The 15,547-nt window shown below is 51.7% G+C and overlaps 1 protein-coding gene across 2 annotated transcripts in view; it reads right to left on the bottom strand.

The window, feature by feature from the left end:
* SMYD2 (SET and MYND domain containing 2) overlaps window positions 1-15,547 on the bottom strand; it is a 58,162-nt gene that overhangs the window by 19,002 nt on the left and 23,613 nt on the right. The window contains exons 2-5 of one of the 2 annotated variants that reach the window (XM_075530301.1): window positions 12,312-12,375; window positions 3,664-3,774; window positions 1,803-1,863; window positions 1,066-1,190 (exon numbers count right to left, since the gene is read on the bottom strand). In XM_075530301.1, coding sequence (XP_075386416.1) covers window positions 1,066-1,190; window positions 1,803-1,863; window positions 3,664-3,774; window positions 12,312-12,375 — 361 coding nt within the window. The remainder of the gene's footprint in view (window positions 1-1,065; window positions 1,191-1,802; window positions 1,864-3,663; window positions 3,775-12,311; window positions 12,376-15,547) is intronic. The other variant, XM_075530311.1, reaches the window with a different exon arrangement.

Below are 15,547 nucleotides of genomic sequence, written 5' to 3'. Positions count from 1 at the left end.
TTAAGCAATCAGGGTGAGCTCTTTTCCAGAAGTGAACGGTGATCCAGAGCCACCGTCTTGGGGACTTCTACCAGTCGCATACGCCGAGTTTCATTCCACATTTTCCTCCCACTGCCCAGGACCCTCTCATGTGATCACTCTAAAAGCAGTAGGCAGTGGGAGCCAGGCACCATCTAGTTCTTCTGGTCTCAGGTCGAGGGAGATCAAACTTCACGTGAACTAATTTTCTTCACTTTTCTCTGCTCTGGGCGGAGAGAGACTAATAGTATCTCTCTCACCTGAGGCATCTGCTGGCAAGCTCTGAACATTCCAATCCTGCTCACCAATGTAGAATGGGGCAGTGTCTGCATGTATTCTGTCAACTGGCTTGGAGGGTCCCTGTGACTAGTCTCCAGCATCCCAAACCCCAGTGCTTGGTTCTTGCTAAGACGTTACCAAAGCATCGCCCCATTCTGCTCTATTACATAGACGGATAGGTCTACAGCATGCAATACTAAGTTCGTAGAAGTATCACCTGCCACACACTGGTACGGTCTTGAAACTTCTTGCCTCTTCCCTCTTGGGCATCTTGCCTGTCTGCGCACACACCCATGTGTACTCGCCCGTCCTTCCCACAGCGCTGGGTTGCTGTTGTGGGGTCTGTAACTCCTGAGTCGTTCTTTAATTTAGTGACAGATACTGTGTAGTCACCCCCTTCCCATCTCCTAAACTAACATGTGTCTATAATCCAGCTTTGTGACTTTCCCTCTCCTCCCCTCCCCTCAACCATCAGAGCATTTTTGCCTTCCATGGGTAACCCTGTGACCAGTCATTTGTCTCCACAAACTTTCTGAGCCAGAGGCAACCTGTCGGTGCTCAACTCGGCCGGGAGGACCGGCCCCGGGAAGATGTGGCTCTGCCGGAGATCACCTAGCACGTCAGTGGCAAGCAGGGCCAGGCGGGTCAAGAGCCTTGTCATCAAGCGGATGCCTTCCTATCTCCATTCCTCTTCAGTCAGCGGGAGTCGGGCTGGGGCTCAGAGAGGGAGAGGCTCAAGGAAGCGGGGCCTCAGGCTGGCATCCTTACCTGTGCAAAAAGCACCACGAGGTTCTCTGTGGCCGGAAACTCGAGGTGCTTGGAGTAAAAGTGGTGGAGAGCGGCAATGTCGCTCTGGATCAAGTCCCTCTTCTCGTTATCCAGCTTATCCAGATCTGTGCACACACAAGCCCATCGGTCATGCGTCAGGGAGAAACCCTCAGTTTCTCTTACTCCGGTTACTGCCCAAGAGGATACCCCCAAAGCACTGGACTAGGGCAGATCCTGCTGCAAGGAGCCCATTCTCTCCTCCCTCCGGCAGCCAGAAGTCACCCCAGCCACAGAAACTCAGCTGCCCAGCAACCGTGGTCAAGAAGGAGCACCGGTGACTGGCAGCCAGCCTAAGCCTGGTCCAGCACCCCAAGGTGGCCCTGGGATCTGTGTTGTAGTCAAGCAAGTGGGCAGCCCCTGATGTAGTGCTTTCCAAGAAGGGCCTCAGCTGTTTACAGCACTGCAGCATGGCACAGATCCCAAAATATGCAGCCAGCCGGAGCAGCCAGTGCGGGATGGCCCGGGATGCAGTATTCCATCTTGTGAGTTGCTACCACCCCCTCGATTACTTCCTGGTCATCCTGACACACCAGGAAAAGGCGTCAAACTCATTGTTCAAAGGGTGTGTGAGCCAAAGGGAGCACCAGTCAGTAACAACAGCAGCGCTGCTCCCAGAGGCACAGGCTGCCCTGTCCCCCATGGACAGGCCGCTCCCCAGCGAGGGCAGGGGGACTCACGAGACTCGAACTCCTTCACGGCTAGCATCTTCTCGGACGGCGTCCTCTCTGGCTGGACTTTCTAGGCATCGGAGAAGAAATCGGAGACAGATTTGACCCATGAGTGTAAAACGTAGAGCTTTTACTTTTAAAGCCGTGGGGGGGGGGGGCAGGCAGGGCGGGGGTGGAGAGAATCGATTTAGTGATCTTACTCAATGAAGAACGCTACCAAAGACATCCACAACTTGGTCTGCGGCAGTGTTTGCCTGACATCCAAATCCAATATACTTGCTCACAATGTTTTACAGGGTCCCCCCACCCCCACCCCATCCCAAGCCTGTTCTCTCCTGGGCTCCTAGCATGCGGATGACACTATGCACAAAGTAGGCTCAGAAATGCTTGTTATGGGAACAAATGAGGGCTGGGAGACTACGTTCTAGGGGGCCCTGACTTAAAAGGGTTAAGTCTGAAGACCCACCATCCTATTTATTATCTCTCCTTCTGAAAAGGAACAAAAACCAATCCCCCATCCATTTCACACTTTAAGTGGAGACAGAAAATGATCTCAAATTCCGTGTTTCAAAAAGAACTCTTTTGGTTGTACCTGGGAGCCCAGATTCACTTTAAACGTGTGGCCGTCTTTGTTCTAGACACCCCAAGAGGAGCCAACAATAGTCAACCCGCTAGGCTTTGAGGACATGAATAAACTTGGTGTTGACAAGAGTTCAAAGGCAAGAGCTCAAGAGCTGGCCCGAGGCCGTGTCTTTGTAATCTGGCTATTCAATCTGGGGATACAGGTGGTCTCGTGGGGCACACTCACCTCCCTAGTTAACATGTTAAGCTTCCCCTTGGTGGTGTGGTAGCCTGTCTCCCCTAATCCTTTGCAAGCCACTAGAATACAAATGGCCTGGTGTTTTTTTAATCACTGGAGTCCTGTGGAGATGAACCATGGCCGGGTACCTTGTCATTTAAATGGGCGATTAGTCAGAGAAGTAATTACCACACAAGCTGAATGAAACCAGTGTAAACTCGTCACCACAGTCAGACCCCCCTACTCGTGCTAACACCTTTCTGGGGTTCTTTTGTGTAGCAGAGATCTTCCGTTCACAGGGGGCCTCTCCAGAAGATTAATAAGTCATCTTGTCTGCGAAGGATTTCCATTCAGGAAAGTACACCGGTTCCTCTTGGTTCCTGACCATAGCACTATCAGTAACAGCTGAAGATCGGCCACCCAATCACGCCCCAACTCATTCATCCCGACAGCACATCCGATGGTGGCCCAGTGACACCATGTCCCCAGACCCTTTCAGTCTGTCCAAATGCTCTACTTATATGTTCACGGTAACAGCTATCAAGGACCTGCACCTTCGCTGCTGCTCCTTCGGGCAGAACAATGCTGCCTTTTCACCGGCTGACCCTCCAGGCAGGCCTTGAATACTTTGGTGACTCTGAGCCACAGTGGTGGCATTCAGAGAGCACCTGCCTGGACCGGACATTGTCTGCAGGGAGGCGGATACAATGGTTGCCACAGCAAAAAGGCGAATGCTATGCATCAGCTCTCAGCTTAGTCTGTTCCCTAAGGAAGCTCTATTGAGTCTGGTCTTTCACACCTTGAAAGACTAAGGTCTCCCTGCCCCTCCACCCCCAAAGCTCAGAATGTCACCCCCATGGTGGCTATATTCCTGGTCCACCCTAGGGGATATCCTGACTAAACTGTAAGGCAAACAACCATCGTCTTATTCCCCTCGTCCACCTGGATGTCACAGGAAGCAAGTCAAGAGAACACAGGATAAGATACTGTCACTGTGGGCCAGATATTCATGTTCTAACTTTCAAGGGGAAAAAACAGAAAATTCACATGGACACCAGCCCATTTCCTCACCTGTTTGGCCAGAATCCTTGCAGTTAGCCTAACAGCCTCGGAAGGATTCCAGTTTTCCCCAAAAACAACCATGGGAGAACATTCCAGCTTGTGCATGGGCCAATCTTCTTTCTGGGAAGATGGAAAATATCATTTTGGGGAAAATAAATAAATAACGAAATAACACACAGGAAAATTAAGCGGGAGAAGAGAGGATGCTGTAAGTTCCCTTGGTTAAGGTCAAGAGAAATATGTTTCCTTTTGAACAGGAGGGTATTCGCCACAGTGAAAGGAAATAACATCTTATGAGACAGATGTGGCTGCGTAACCTTGCTGAGATAGTTAAGGTTTATTGTGCCAATCTGGCTGAGAAAACACATATGGGATTAACTGAAGGGCAGAGAGAAATGACTTCCTGAGCCTTGCCTTTCTAGTTCCCTGGTCTCTTGCTTTCTGATGATCAGACCAGGGTGCAGCTGCCTTACCCAGTTCCCTGCTTCAGCTGGCAAGGCTCACTTCCTACAAGACATCCCTGAGGAGAAGCCGCAAAGACCTACCCAGATGTAGCCCCGGGTGCTGGAGCAGCCCAGCTGAGATGCGTACACACTCACTGATTCTGCTTTCCTCCTGCAGTTGGTGCCACTGTGTGTGTTTTGTGAGATGGAGGACGACTTTGTAGATCGGTGTCGGACATATGGGCTAATGTTGGGCTTACGGGCTTAGACAGCACTGGGTTGGGATGCTTTTATAATGTGCATTTACCCTTTTGATAAAACTTATATATATGAGTTTCTGTGGATTTGTTTCTCTAATGTACCCAGATTAACACACTTGCCTCGGGCCTGATCTAGTGTGTTGAAATGAGAAACCCTGCTGTGTTTTTGCCCCAGAACAGCTTTTAGCAGTCCCTTCCTACTGCCCAAAGCAGAGCCCCCTTTCCATGCCCTGTCTCGCCCTGCCGCATCGGGTAAAGTGACATGGGCTGTTGCTGCTGACGTGGCCCCGTCCCTGCAGTCCTGGTCTGGCTGTTCTCACATCGCGCAATAAGTGAGGGCTGACCTACGAGGCAACTAGCTCCATTTCATCGGTGACAAAAAGAGCTCAGAGAAGCGCTTTCCTTGGGACCCTCAGAGAGTCAGGCAAGGGCAACGCTGGGACGAGTTACACGAACACGGTCTTCCTAAGCAGTCATTGGATAAAAATGGGATGTCGCCTTCCTTCCTGGCGGAGATCTTGAAGTTTGCTTTTCTGGCCCAGGCAAAGAGGGGACGGCAGGCTCCCATTCCTGAAAGGCTCCCTCAGTTGCGATGGGGAAGCCCAAGAGAACACACAGTGGAAGGCCAAGGGCAGCGAGTCCTCTGGATCAGGGCGGGCCGATTCTGGTAGGGTTGGTGACACATGGTGTGTGAGGTGGCTGTGAGCTGATTTGGTGATCTTGGAGGTCATTGCCAACTCTGACAAAGCCAGGTTGGCCAGAGGAATGGGGGCTCGAGAAAACAGGAGACAGAGAAGGTGGGAGAGGTGGGACATTTATACCTGAGCGTGAGGAAGGGATGAGGAATCACCCCTTTGTCAGAAGGCACAATCTGTACAGTGCTGGGAGTCCCTAGGCTTACTCCCACAAGAGCTGGGGCTTGTGCGGTACTTCACGCAGCCTCCTCCCCTCGGGAAATGGCAAGCGCAACCTTGTAGCAGCTCAGGCCACCCACCTGGACCCTCCTGGGTTCCCTCTTTCCTCAGACACTATATAGATGCTGACCTTTCCTGAGCAGCCACCTTTCTGCCCTGGAGCAGTCCCCTGCTGACTGCTCACCAGGACTGCCGCCCCGGTCCCCTGGCCCTGGCCCCCTCCATTCTTCTCCACGGCCCGGCTGCTAACCTGTTCAACAGCCACTTCCCCCCAGCAGTCTCCGTGCGGTGCTGCCTGCAAAACACTGACCATGCTGTTGCCTCAAACCCTTGGTACCTGTGTTTCCTGGCCAGTAGTCAGTCCCTTCCCCAAGAGAGCCGCATGGCTCCCAGGCCACTCTTCCAAGCCTCTGTGGTAATGAGTGTCACCTGGGCCAAGCTAACCCGCCCCAAACAGCCCTTCCTCCATACACCCCCCCCCCTCCTTTCCCTGCTTCCCTGTTCTCTCAGTGCTTCTCGCCACCTGACAGCTTACCTCTCTGGGGGTTCGGTTTGTTTAATACCTATCTCCCTCCGACCATGGAAATCAAAGAATGCAGCATGCTTTATTCAGACCGGTAACCTGAGGACCTATACCAATACCTGGCATGTGTGGAGCACTCCGTACAGTCATAGGATAAATGACAATGGCTCCTTACCCCTGCCTTCCATGTCTAAGGACGCGAGGCCCGTGGCACAGCCCCTTGGCGCAAGTTCTGTGTCAAGATGCTCTGCAGAGTTCAATAACCCTACGCCAAGCATAGAACCGGGCGTGAAAGAAAACAACCAGATATGCACAGCACAGAAGAGGAGCTGCTGGAGCAGAAGTCTAGGTGGAGAGAAGGGGCTGCAGAGGAGGCCGGACCCAGCTGCAAACAAAAGCAAAGACAGCAGCAGCAGCAGAGACCTGAAGGACCAGGGGGCCCACAGCTGAAGCAGGTGGATGAATCAACAACTGCTGAAAATGGCCCACTGCCCACAGCAGCGCTATGGAACCTATGCTCTAAGACCGGTCTCTGTCCTTGAAGGACCTTTCAGCTGCAGGTATTTTCAATGACGGGCACAGGCTTTGGTATCTAACAACGGCTAGGCCCTTCCTACAAGAAACGAGCACCTAACATTACAGTAACGCTCAGTAATACAATCAATTGTTATTTATCCACATACTGAATCAATCGCAATAATATAAACCAATGTGACTCTAGAGAACAAATGACATTATTAGCGTTTATTATTATGTCTTCAAAGGGATGGGAGGTGAGCCGAGTACTGCTAAGCAGGAACGCTGGTTTGGGCTCAGGAAGCCTGCATTCTCTCTGGCGAGGCTGCTCTGAGACACTGGCAGGCCTCTGGGTCCCTTCAGGCCTGTCCCCTTGGTTGTAAATTGCATGATCCTAGAATTTTTTAGTGATTTCAATATTCTGAGTCTACCATGTGACACCTTCCAACAGTGATAATCGGATGTAAAGCTTGAAGAACTACCAACTAATGCTGAACCTGAAACTGGGATGACCAGGCAGGCATTCATTCATATGACCTCAAGGGTCCTGGCTAGAACCCCTTTCCCATACACCAGCTGATCCCCGAAATTCCCTAAAAGCAATACTGGGAACACGCTGCTCAAAAATGGTTGGACTTTGCTCAAAAATGGTTGGACAGGTATTAGTTCATTACACAAAGTTTGCAACAGACCCCGCAAGGCAGGGTGAGGAGCTGACGCACCTTCAAGCAGTACCCGGCTGTGTCAGAAGATGAGACAAAGGCAGGAGCATCTAACATCAGACATGGTCTCACAGGAGCAGTGAGACCAAACAGCTGGCGGATCCGAGACATTGTGGAATCACTCGAATTACATGCAGGGAAATGTACCCACTCACAGGGAATGCTCCCTTTCTTTACTGAAGGCCAGGAAAAGGAGAGGACCAGGCAAGTACAGGTACCTCTCCACCACCTCAAATCACAGCTCTGATTCAGAAATAAAGTCAAGCAAAAAGGTATACCAGTATCTGGTAGAGCTGCTCAGCAGGTGACAGAACTGTCTTGAAAACCTTCTCCGATCAGAGTGATGTCTCTAGACGGTACAAACGGCTTCGCGATGGACTCCTACTCTGACGTTTGGGGGTTGATCCTACCCAGAAGCACCTCAGAACCAAGGCCTGGCGATCTGCGTCTATCTGGAAAACCCTGTTGGGCCACAGTTACTTCCACTCAGTACACGTGGGGCAGCCAGGAGTCTGAAGTTACTCTACGACAACTAAGAACTATCAGAGAGAGACTTGACGTATCTCAGAGAACCCAACAGACGCCACTTGCCCACCTTCTGCTCTTCAGAAGTGATAAAAGCAGACCAAATCAAGCCCACTGTCACAGTCGATGTTGACTCGGAGCAAGCCCATAGACAGGGAGTGAGACTGTAACTCTTTACGGGAGAAGAAAGTCCTGCCGTTCTCCTGTAGTTTCAAACTGCTGAGTGAGCAGTCCACTGTGCAAACACTAAGCCACCAGACTGAACAAAACTGGGGGTGGGGTGAGGTGCAGGAGGGGAATTCTGACTAATCTGATGAACAGGAACAAATGCTACCAAGGAATAGCTTTATTGTGTTACAACTATGCTTTCCAAATCCTGTGTCAGTTTTCCCCTTGCTTTTCCTATTATCTTCTTCAAAATGTAACCTGTTCTTCCTCTCTGACTGGGACCCTCGTGCCGTTTCGGCGCAGTAGGAGCCCACTTTCCCATGGGCCTGGGCAGGGCGAGGAAGCCACAGACCCGGGGCCGTGGTGCTTTTCCTCGGAGGAAAAGCTGCTCGGTGACTCCCTGGTCGATGCTCTCCCGCATTTCCTGGAGTTTCCATAACGGGCACAGGTTCAGTGTTGCTTTTTATAATAAACAAACTTAGGCCATCACATCTGTAACAAAGCCAAACACAGAATTCCTGGCACCCCTGATCCTCTTCCTAAACATCTCATTCCCAGGCCAACAGAGTAATGTACTCTGCGAGACTTTAGTGTTGTGTGTGAGCACGATTGCTTACAGATGCATACAACACTGCACCGTGGTCTCGTGGCGCACCATCCCTTCCAGCACTGAGAGAGGAGATCTCCATCTTTCTGCTAAAGACACATGTGCAGCCCTTCTGGTCCGGGCGCTGCACTTTACAGGAGATTCCACTGGCCGTCTCTAGTGTTGGGCGTCTCTACCACTTGCCTGGAGCTTTTCAAACAACCCTACTAACAGTCCACTTGTACTTGAGGGCTTCAAAAGGTTCAGATGGAATGCAAAGTGAATGGGATTTTCCATGCACTTTTCAAAGTCCCCTCGTGTATGTATGTGAGATCTTAAAATGTAGAATGGCAAGGAAATACCCCAGAATTCCCAACATGCCACTGCCCTTTTCTTCAAGAGGAAAACTGCAAAAGGCGCTGGGCCCTGCTGAGCATCCTTCAGGAAGAAGGTCGCCGTGGCCAAGCCAGGCTGGGGGCATGCGTTGTGTTTCATATTCCCCACCGTTCACGCACTTTCCCCTCTGACGGCAACATGACACACTTGGGAGGCGGGGCTAGAGAGGTCCAAGTATGAGATGCTTCCAAAGACACCAAAGTTGATTTAACCAGAACTGAACCTATGACTCAGGCCCCCTCACTAGTCACCCAGTAACAGTGACTTGGTTGTAGAAGCATCTACTGAGTATTTCCTACAATGTAGGTACCTTTTCAGACAACAACACACAACTAGAATATCCCTGTATCTTTAGTTTCCACACTTGGTCTTTTTACCCCATCAGGGGGGATGCTCTTTCCGACTTTCTTTTTTAAAAATCATTTTACTGGGGGCTCAGACAACTCTTATCACAATCTGTACATCCATCCATTGTGTCACGCACTTTTGTATATTTGTTGCCCTCATCATTCTCAAACCATTTTCTTTCTGCTTGAGCCCTTGGTATCAGCTCCTCATTTTTCCTCCCTTCCTTCCCTTCTCCCTCTCCCTCAACTCCTTCCTACTTTCAAAGGCAAACTCATAATCCTAGGACCTCCACTGACTCAGGTCCATCCTTGCTTTCTCTGAGGGGCTTCAGAAAGTGTGTGCAAAAATCCCACAACCCCTTCAGTCTCCTTTTTCGTGAACTTTTTCCAGGTCCCTCATATTGTCTACAGGCTTAGGTGCACCCCAGAGAGTTCTGCGGCACAGGGCAGAATGCTGGGGTGCACTAGACAGAAAGTCTATATAGTGACTTTCTAACACGATCCTCTCTGACGTGCCACGGTGCAATTTAATGAGCTAGTCGGCGTGACCGAGCAATATATATATATACATTTAGCTTTCCAATCACATTTATACAAATAAATAGATTTCAGTAAAATACACACCAGTCAGAAAATAATACACCTTGCTATAAAGGAACCCCCGTTTCTTTTACAGTTCCTCCCTTTACCCTTTTATGCACTGTCAAGTGAAACCTGTCCTCTGGCAGGATTCACACGGAGTCAAGTGAAGCGAGAGGGAGGTGTACACAGTAGGATACAACCCAGCTGATGAAATACAGCAGACTCCCACAGCACTGTGAGGGGCGGGGCCGGCCGGAGGGGGTGGGCACGGTGCCTACAGCTCCCCAGGACGAGGCGTCCTGGGGAAAGAGGAACCCCTCAGGAAAGAATTCGAGTCTCTCTGGAGTCTTGGAGCGGTTTCTGACAAAGAGAAAGGCATTAGAAGAGGTTCCTCCTTTCACCTCCATCCATCAGAGCCACGCCTCCTGCTCTGAGAGAATGACACAGTCCCTCCTTACACACACACACACGCACACACACGGCACTGGAGGCTGAGTGTACAAGCCGAGGCCCAGTCTGCCACTATGTGGCCTTGGACAGGCACAGGTCCGCTCCAGACACCAGCTTCTTCTCTAACCATGGGGTTGGACCTGACAACCAATGCTCCAATTCAAACACCTGCTCGGTGGCCCTCCTCCCTTGAGGGCTGCATGTGGGTGGGGCCCTGCTCTGAAGAGGACCCCTCTAGCGGCTGAGGAAAATGGTTGCTTAGGTGGCGAATCATTCAATGGCCTTCATCTCAGCTCTTTTTGTGTGCCACTTTTTATCCTAAAGCAGAGCCTCTAAGACAGGAGTTCTCATCCTGTGGGTCGCGACCCCCCCCCCTGCAGGCCAAAGACCCTATCACAGGGGTCGTCCAATTCTAACGGTAGCAAAATGACAGTGATGAAGTAGCAACAAAAATAATGTTATGGTTGGGGGGGGTCACCACAACACGAGGAACTGTATGAAAGAAAGGGTTGTGGCATTAGGAAGGTTGAGAAACACTGATCTACAGGGCCCTTAGTAGAAAAAAGGTTCCCCCACCCACCTCTGCACTAGACACTTGACAGCAGCACGGGCAAATGGAACGGCAGAGAACTCTCCAGGGCTGACGCTGCCCTGGTCCAGGGGCAGGGTGCCTAGCAGAAGGAACCCCCCGTCATGAGCCCGCACCCAAGCTAAGGCCTCTGAACATGGCAAGCACACTACTGCTTTTGCCACCCCGAGGTTCCTTGCTACTCACAAGTCTTCTCAGTGTGATTTGAACCTTCAAGAGGTTTAAGGGCACGGTGTGGGCTGACAAAACGCTCACTGTCAAGTAAAGGCTGGCATCCCGGCCCATCCAAGTTGGAATACTCAGTTATGCAAACCAATAAATGAGCTTTCTGAGTCAGCAAGTCTGGAAGAATGGTGCCTGGGGCCCTGTTCTATGTGATGCTTCTGCAAAACAAGGTCACCTTGGGGGACCTAATGGCCAGCAGCATAGCAGCTCACCTGTGGGGGAAGCCCAGAGGCACCTGTGCATCGCAGCACTCTGTGAAGAAGGGTGTGCAGCAAACCTCACAACAGGGGAACCCATTTGCAGCAGGCATGTCGCTCCTGTCCTCATGTTCTTAGACTCTACCTATTCCGCTTAGGTTTAGAATTTTTTAAAGCCCCTTAAATCTGAAGTCTGCTGCTTATTCTTTGCATACAGCTTTGCTTTAGCCCAGCCTGAATGCTACTTTAGAGATTCTACCTTACTGTAGGTGACAGTAAGATTATTGAGCGTTTCATATCTGTACTGAGCTGCACGGTTTTATAATATCTACTCTTGGCACTTGGCCCTTATAACCCATCAGCTGCTGGGCGCTGTTTCCCCAGTTCTCACCTGAAGAAGCTGAGCCTGAAAGAAGGTTTGTGACTTGCTACACTCAGAGTCAGCACACAGCAGGGTGGCTGGGACAGTGACATCCTACTATTTTATGTTGGTTTTCTAGGATTGCTTCTCTAAGGATCACTAAGGTTCACCAAGGTAGGGCTTCAAGGGTTAATTTTTCTAGACATGTTTAACTTAAAAATACAAACCACTGAATTCCCTGGCCGGCCTGCTCCTGAAACACCTCAAGATCCACTGGTTTCTAAGCCCCTGATCCTCTCTCTCAGTCCACCATTGACAGGAACAAGCATGAGCCCAATTCCAAGACTAAACCTTCCTGGAAGCAGAAGCCTGTGGAGTGGCTGACAGCTCTGAACATCAGGCTGTGTTTGTTCAGCAGCCTAATACCTAACCCACAGAGCCATAGGGCATGCTCCCAACAACTCCACAACAAGCTCCAGGTACAGTCTCGCTGGCCTCCGCCCACAGCCCATGGAGCCGGTCATAGGAAGTGCCGAAGAGGAACCATGAGGACAATCTCCAGGACCAACGGAGGAGTGTGAATTTCCCAAGGCGAGTCTCAGAGGAGCTTCATTCTGGAGAGCAGTTCTTGGGGCCCAGCTGTCAACTCTGGTGACAGACTGCTCTGTCTCTTAACAGGGCTCTCCACCATGCAGGCTGCAGACTGAAATGTTGTCCCACAATTGAGCTTTCTGGCGGGAGCCGCCAGAGGGTGCTGAGACTGGGTCCTAAAGGCTGGATTAAGGAAGAGGGGGTGCTGGGGTCCTGATCTTTGGGGACATCAGGCCCTCCCTACCAGATGGCCCGCACCTACCTGACACTCCACATTGCAGTAAAATGCCTGCTTGCATCTTCCACACTTGGACAATCCTTCTTTCCTTAAAAACAGAAAGGGCACTGTAGTGGCGAGAGGCACAGCAACGCAAAGCGTGCACGTTGTAGCATGCAAATCACAGAAGCCATCTGGCTGGCTAGCGGAGCCAGGATTCCCCGTATCTTCCTCTCCCCCTGAGAAGCGGCATTTCCCCAGAGGACACTGACCAGACTCAGTCCCCGAGGAGCAGGCTGACTGGAGAGCAACTGCGCACAGGTTTACCAAGCCCCGGCAGTGAAGGGCACCTCGTGGGAAACCGTGCTCTGAGGCTCAGGGTGAGGCTGGCTGGGGAGGCCTCGGCCTCCAGCACAGTCTGCACCCTGAGTCTCCACTCTGGGCAGAGCCAAAGGTGCTATGTCTTGACCGTCTTACTTGCTAACGAGGAACCCTGAAGGGTGCAGATGGCTAGGCACTTGGCCCCTAACCACCAGGTTCACAGTTCAAGTGCACACAGAGGTGCCTAGGAAGAAAGCCCTGGCAATCTATTTCTAGAAAATACGCTGTGGGAAACCTTACAAAATACTCATGGGATCATTAAGCATCAGACTTCAAGTCAGGATAACTGGTGTTCGGTTTGTTAGCTTCAAAGAGGAGTAGACAGAGCTCCTTGGTGACACCACAGAGGTGGAGGCCTGGGAAAGCCATAGGCTGGGTGGGGAAAACACACTGTGGCGGCCAACTTTAGCACTGAGAAGCGGCGACGACGGGCAGAGGCACTTCCCACCTTGGCCTGAGGTGATCTGCCAGCATGGTTCTCTACTCACTGGGCCCAGAAAACCCCACAAAAGTGTGTCAATCAACAGGTCAAATTGTTGGGTGCATTTTAAGAACACCCGTGAAACAGGTCAAGCTTCAAGCGTCTGCGTATATGGAAAGTCACTAAGTATTTGAAAGATGTCACTCTGCAAACGCAGTGTGTGCCCCTCTGCCATGACCATGGCAGATTTGGTTGGCGGACCCGGCTAGACTGTGAGGTGGGTGGCGGCGGCCTACAAAGAGTGCCAGGTCTTTGCTCCTCAGGCATAAAAATGCAGAAAGGAACGCTGAATGTAAAGGTTTAGATGTGGAGACCAGAGTCATTGAACACATCCAGGTGAACCAGGTTCCCAAGATGCACCGGGGGACTCACGGAATTCACGGTCGCATGGACCCCTGCAGGAGCTCCCCTGCGGCACTGAAGGACACGATCTTAGGGAAAGGACCACCACTCGTGCTAAACCGGAAGAGGCTGCACAGAAGACACAGAGAGCCCAGAGAAACCGAAGAAACAACAACGTGTGGCTCGGGCGTAAATCAAGCTTAAACTAAAAGTTAATAAAGGTAAATATATATATGAAGAAATGCAAAAGGTGCGAGTTAGCATGGGTCAGTCAAGTGGCCCATCCGGAAAGCTAAATTGGAAAAGGCTGCAACCTCTTCTCAAGCAGACACCATCCTAAACAGAGCAACCTGGGAGCTGAGTGGGGTGTAAACAGCATCCCCACCCCCGTCAGTCTATTCAGATGTGACTCTTACACCTTCTCGTCATCAGGTCAATTCTCCCTGTGCCTGGCGCGAGCCTTCCCTGCTCCCTGTGCAGGACAGGGCACTGGACATACATCCCAGTGGTTAAGGCCTAGTGTGTGTGCTGTCAGACAAGCCAAAGCTTTCAGCCTGTGATGCCACTGAACGAAAGTACACAGGATTTTTTTTTTAAGTGGGAAACAACTGTGCCGTTTAATCCAGAGAGCTATCCGTGAGCGGGAGCAGGCACCCTCACCCACGGGGTGGGCGCCCCGACGCAGCTCTGACTGGTCAAGCTGCCTGCCCGGTGGGAGGTCCCAGGAGGGCTGGCAGGTGCGCTGGGCAGACACTGTCGCGTGGCCATCACTGTTGCTGGGCTGCGGCCGCTTGCCAGCAAGCGGTCGGTAGTCACCACATCACTCCCACGGAACTTGGAAAGTTTTCCAAAAATGCCTACTGTTGGAACTCACCAGACTGCCTGCCCGCTTTCATGACAGAACGTGGGGGAGGAAAGCGCATGTCGTGGGGGCTGCGGCGTAAATAAATAGCCGGAATTTGCACAGCTCAATAGTCCCGAGAGGAACCCACGGATCCAGCTGAGTGTATGTGTTCTCAGGCCTGAAATACTCTCGGGGGGCAGTGCCCCTCTGAAGGGCTCCTAGGCCTGACTCTGCAAGTTGGGACTTGGTAGTGAGGGACAGCCGGCGGAGAAGGAGGTGTACCTGAGAGAACCGCCAAGCCACTTTGTGTGCAGGTGTGAGCCGCTGCCGCTGGTGTGGACTGGGAAGAGCCGCCTAGAGCGCAGAGCAAAGCAAAGGGGAGCAGAGGCCCGGAGGGATCCCCCAGACATACTCTCCAGCTCTCCACAGCCCATGCCCTTGGAAATGCACAGTGGGTAGGCAGCTAAGCCCCACTGCCAAGGACAACCCAATACAGCCCGTTTTTTTCCGAATTTGTTCTCTCAGGGGTCACAGGACCTTGCTGAGAATATGAGTGAAGCCCCAGCTTTCCCCAACAACTAGCCCCCCACCCCTCACCTAGAAGCCTTGCTAAATGCCAGTGGCTGGGGAGGCATCCAAAATCCACACTCAAGGGCGCCAAGGCAGCCCTGGACCCTGGGGCAGACCTCCTGATAAAAGGATCGGGAAGGCTGTCACATTCAAAAGGGGTATTTACTGCCTGCCCAACGTATGGGAAATACAGGGGTTACAGGTCTCCAGCCAACAGTTAAGTTTGATTTGGAACCAAGGCTTGTTTTCAGCCTCAAAGTAACAGCCCAGAGAGAGCAGAGGCCTCGGGCTCTGGTGAACTGGGAATGCACTAGTGGGATTTCATCCAAAGAGCACAACTCCCAAAGGCCAGGTTCCAGGGCTACCAACTGGCCTCACAGCCTATGAGCCACGCAGAAAGAAGAACAGGAAAGAAAAGAGCTCACTGCGCAGTGTCAGCAAAACATCGTGCAATTTCCAGTCTCTGCTCCTGTGGTTCTCAAAGAAGGGTCTGCAGTCTGCTTGGGGGGCGGGGGCCACAGAGATTAGCTGCAAGGTCAAGACTATTTTCAACATCACACTACAGCCTGGTGTGCTCCCCTCGCCCACCACTATCTTGACAAATATTATGCAAAAAGGGGGGCGTGTAAAGCTGCAGGTACAGTGACACCAAACTGTCCTGGA

The sequence above is a fragment of the Tenrec ecaudatus genome, chromosome 1 (assembly GCF_050624435.1).
Source record: "Tenrec ecaudatus isolate mTenEca1 chromosome 1, mTenEca1.hap1, whole genome shotgun sequence".
In the NCBI taxonomy this organism is placed as follows: domain Eukaryota; kingdom Metazoa; phylum Chordata; class Mammalia; order Afrosoricida; family Tenrecidae; genus Tenrec; species Tenrec ecaudatus.
Note: the sequence above shows the minus strand (reverse complement) of the source record. Positions and strands in the feature narration are given on the sequence as shown.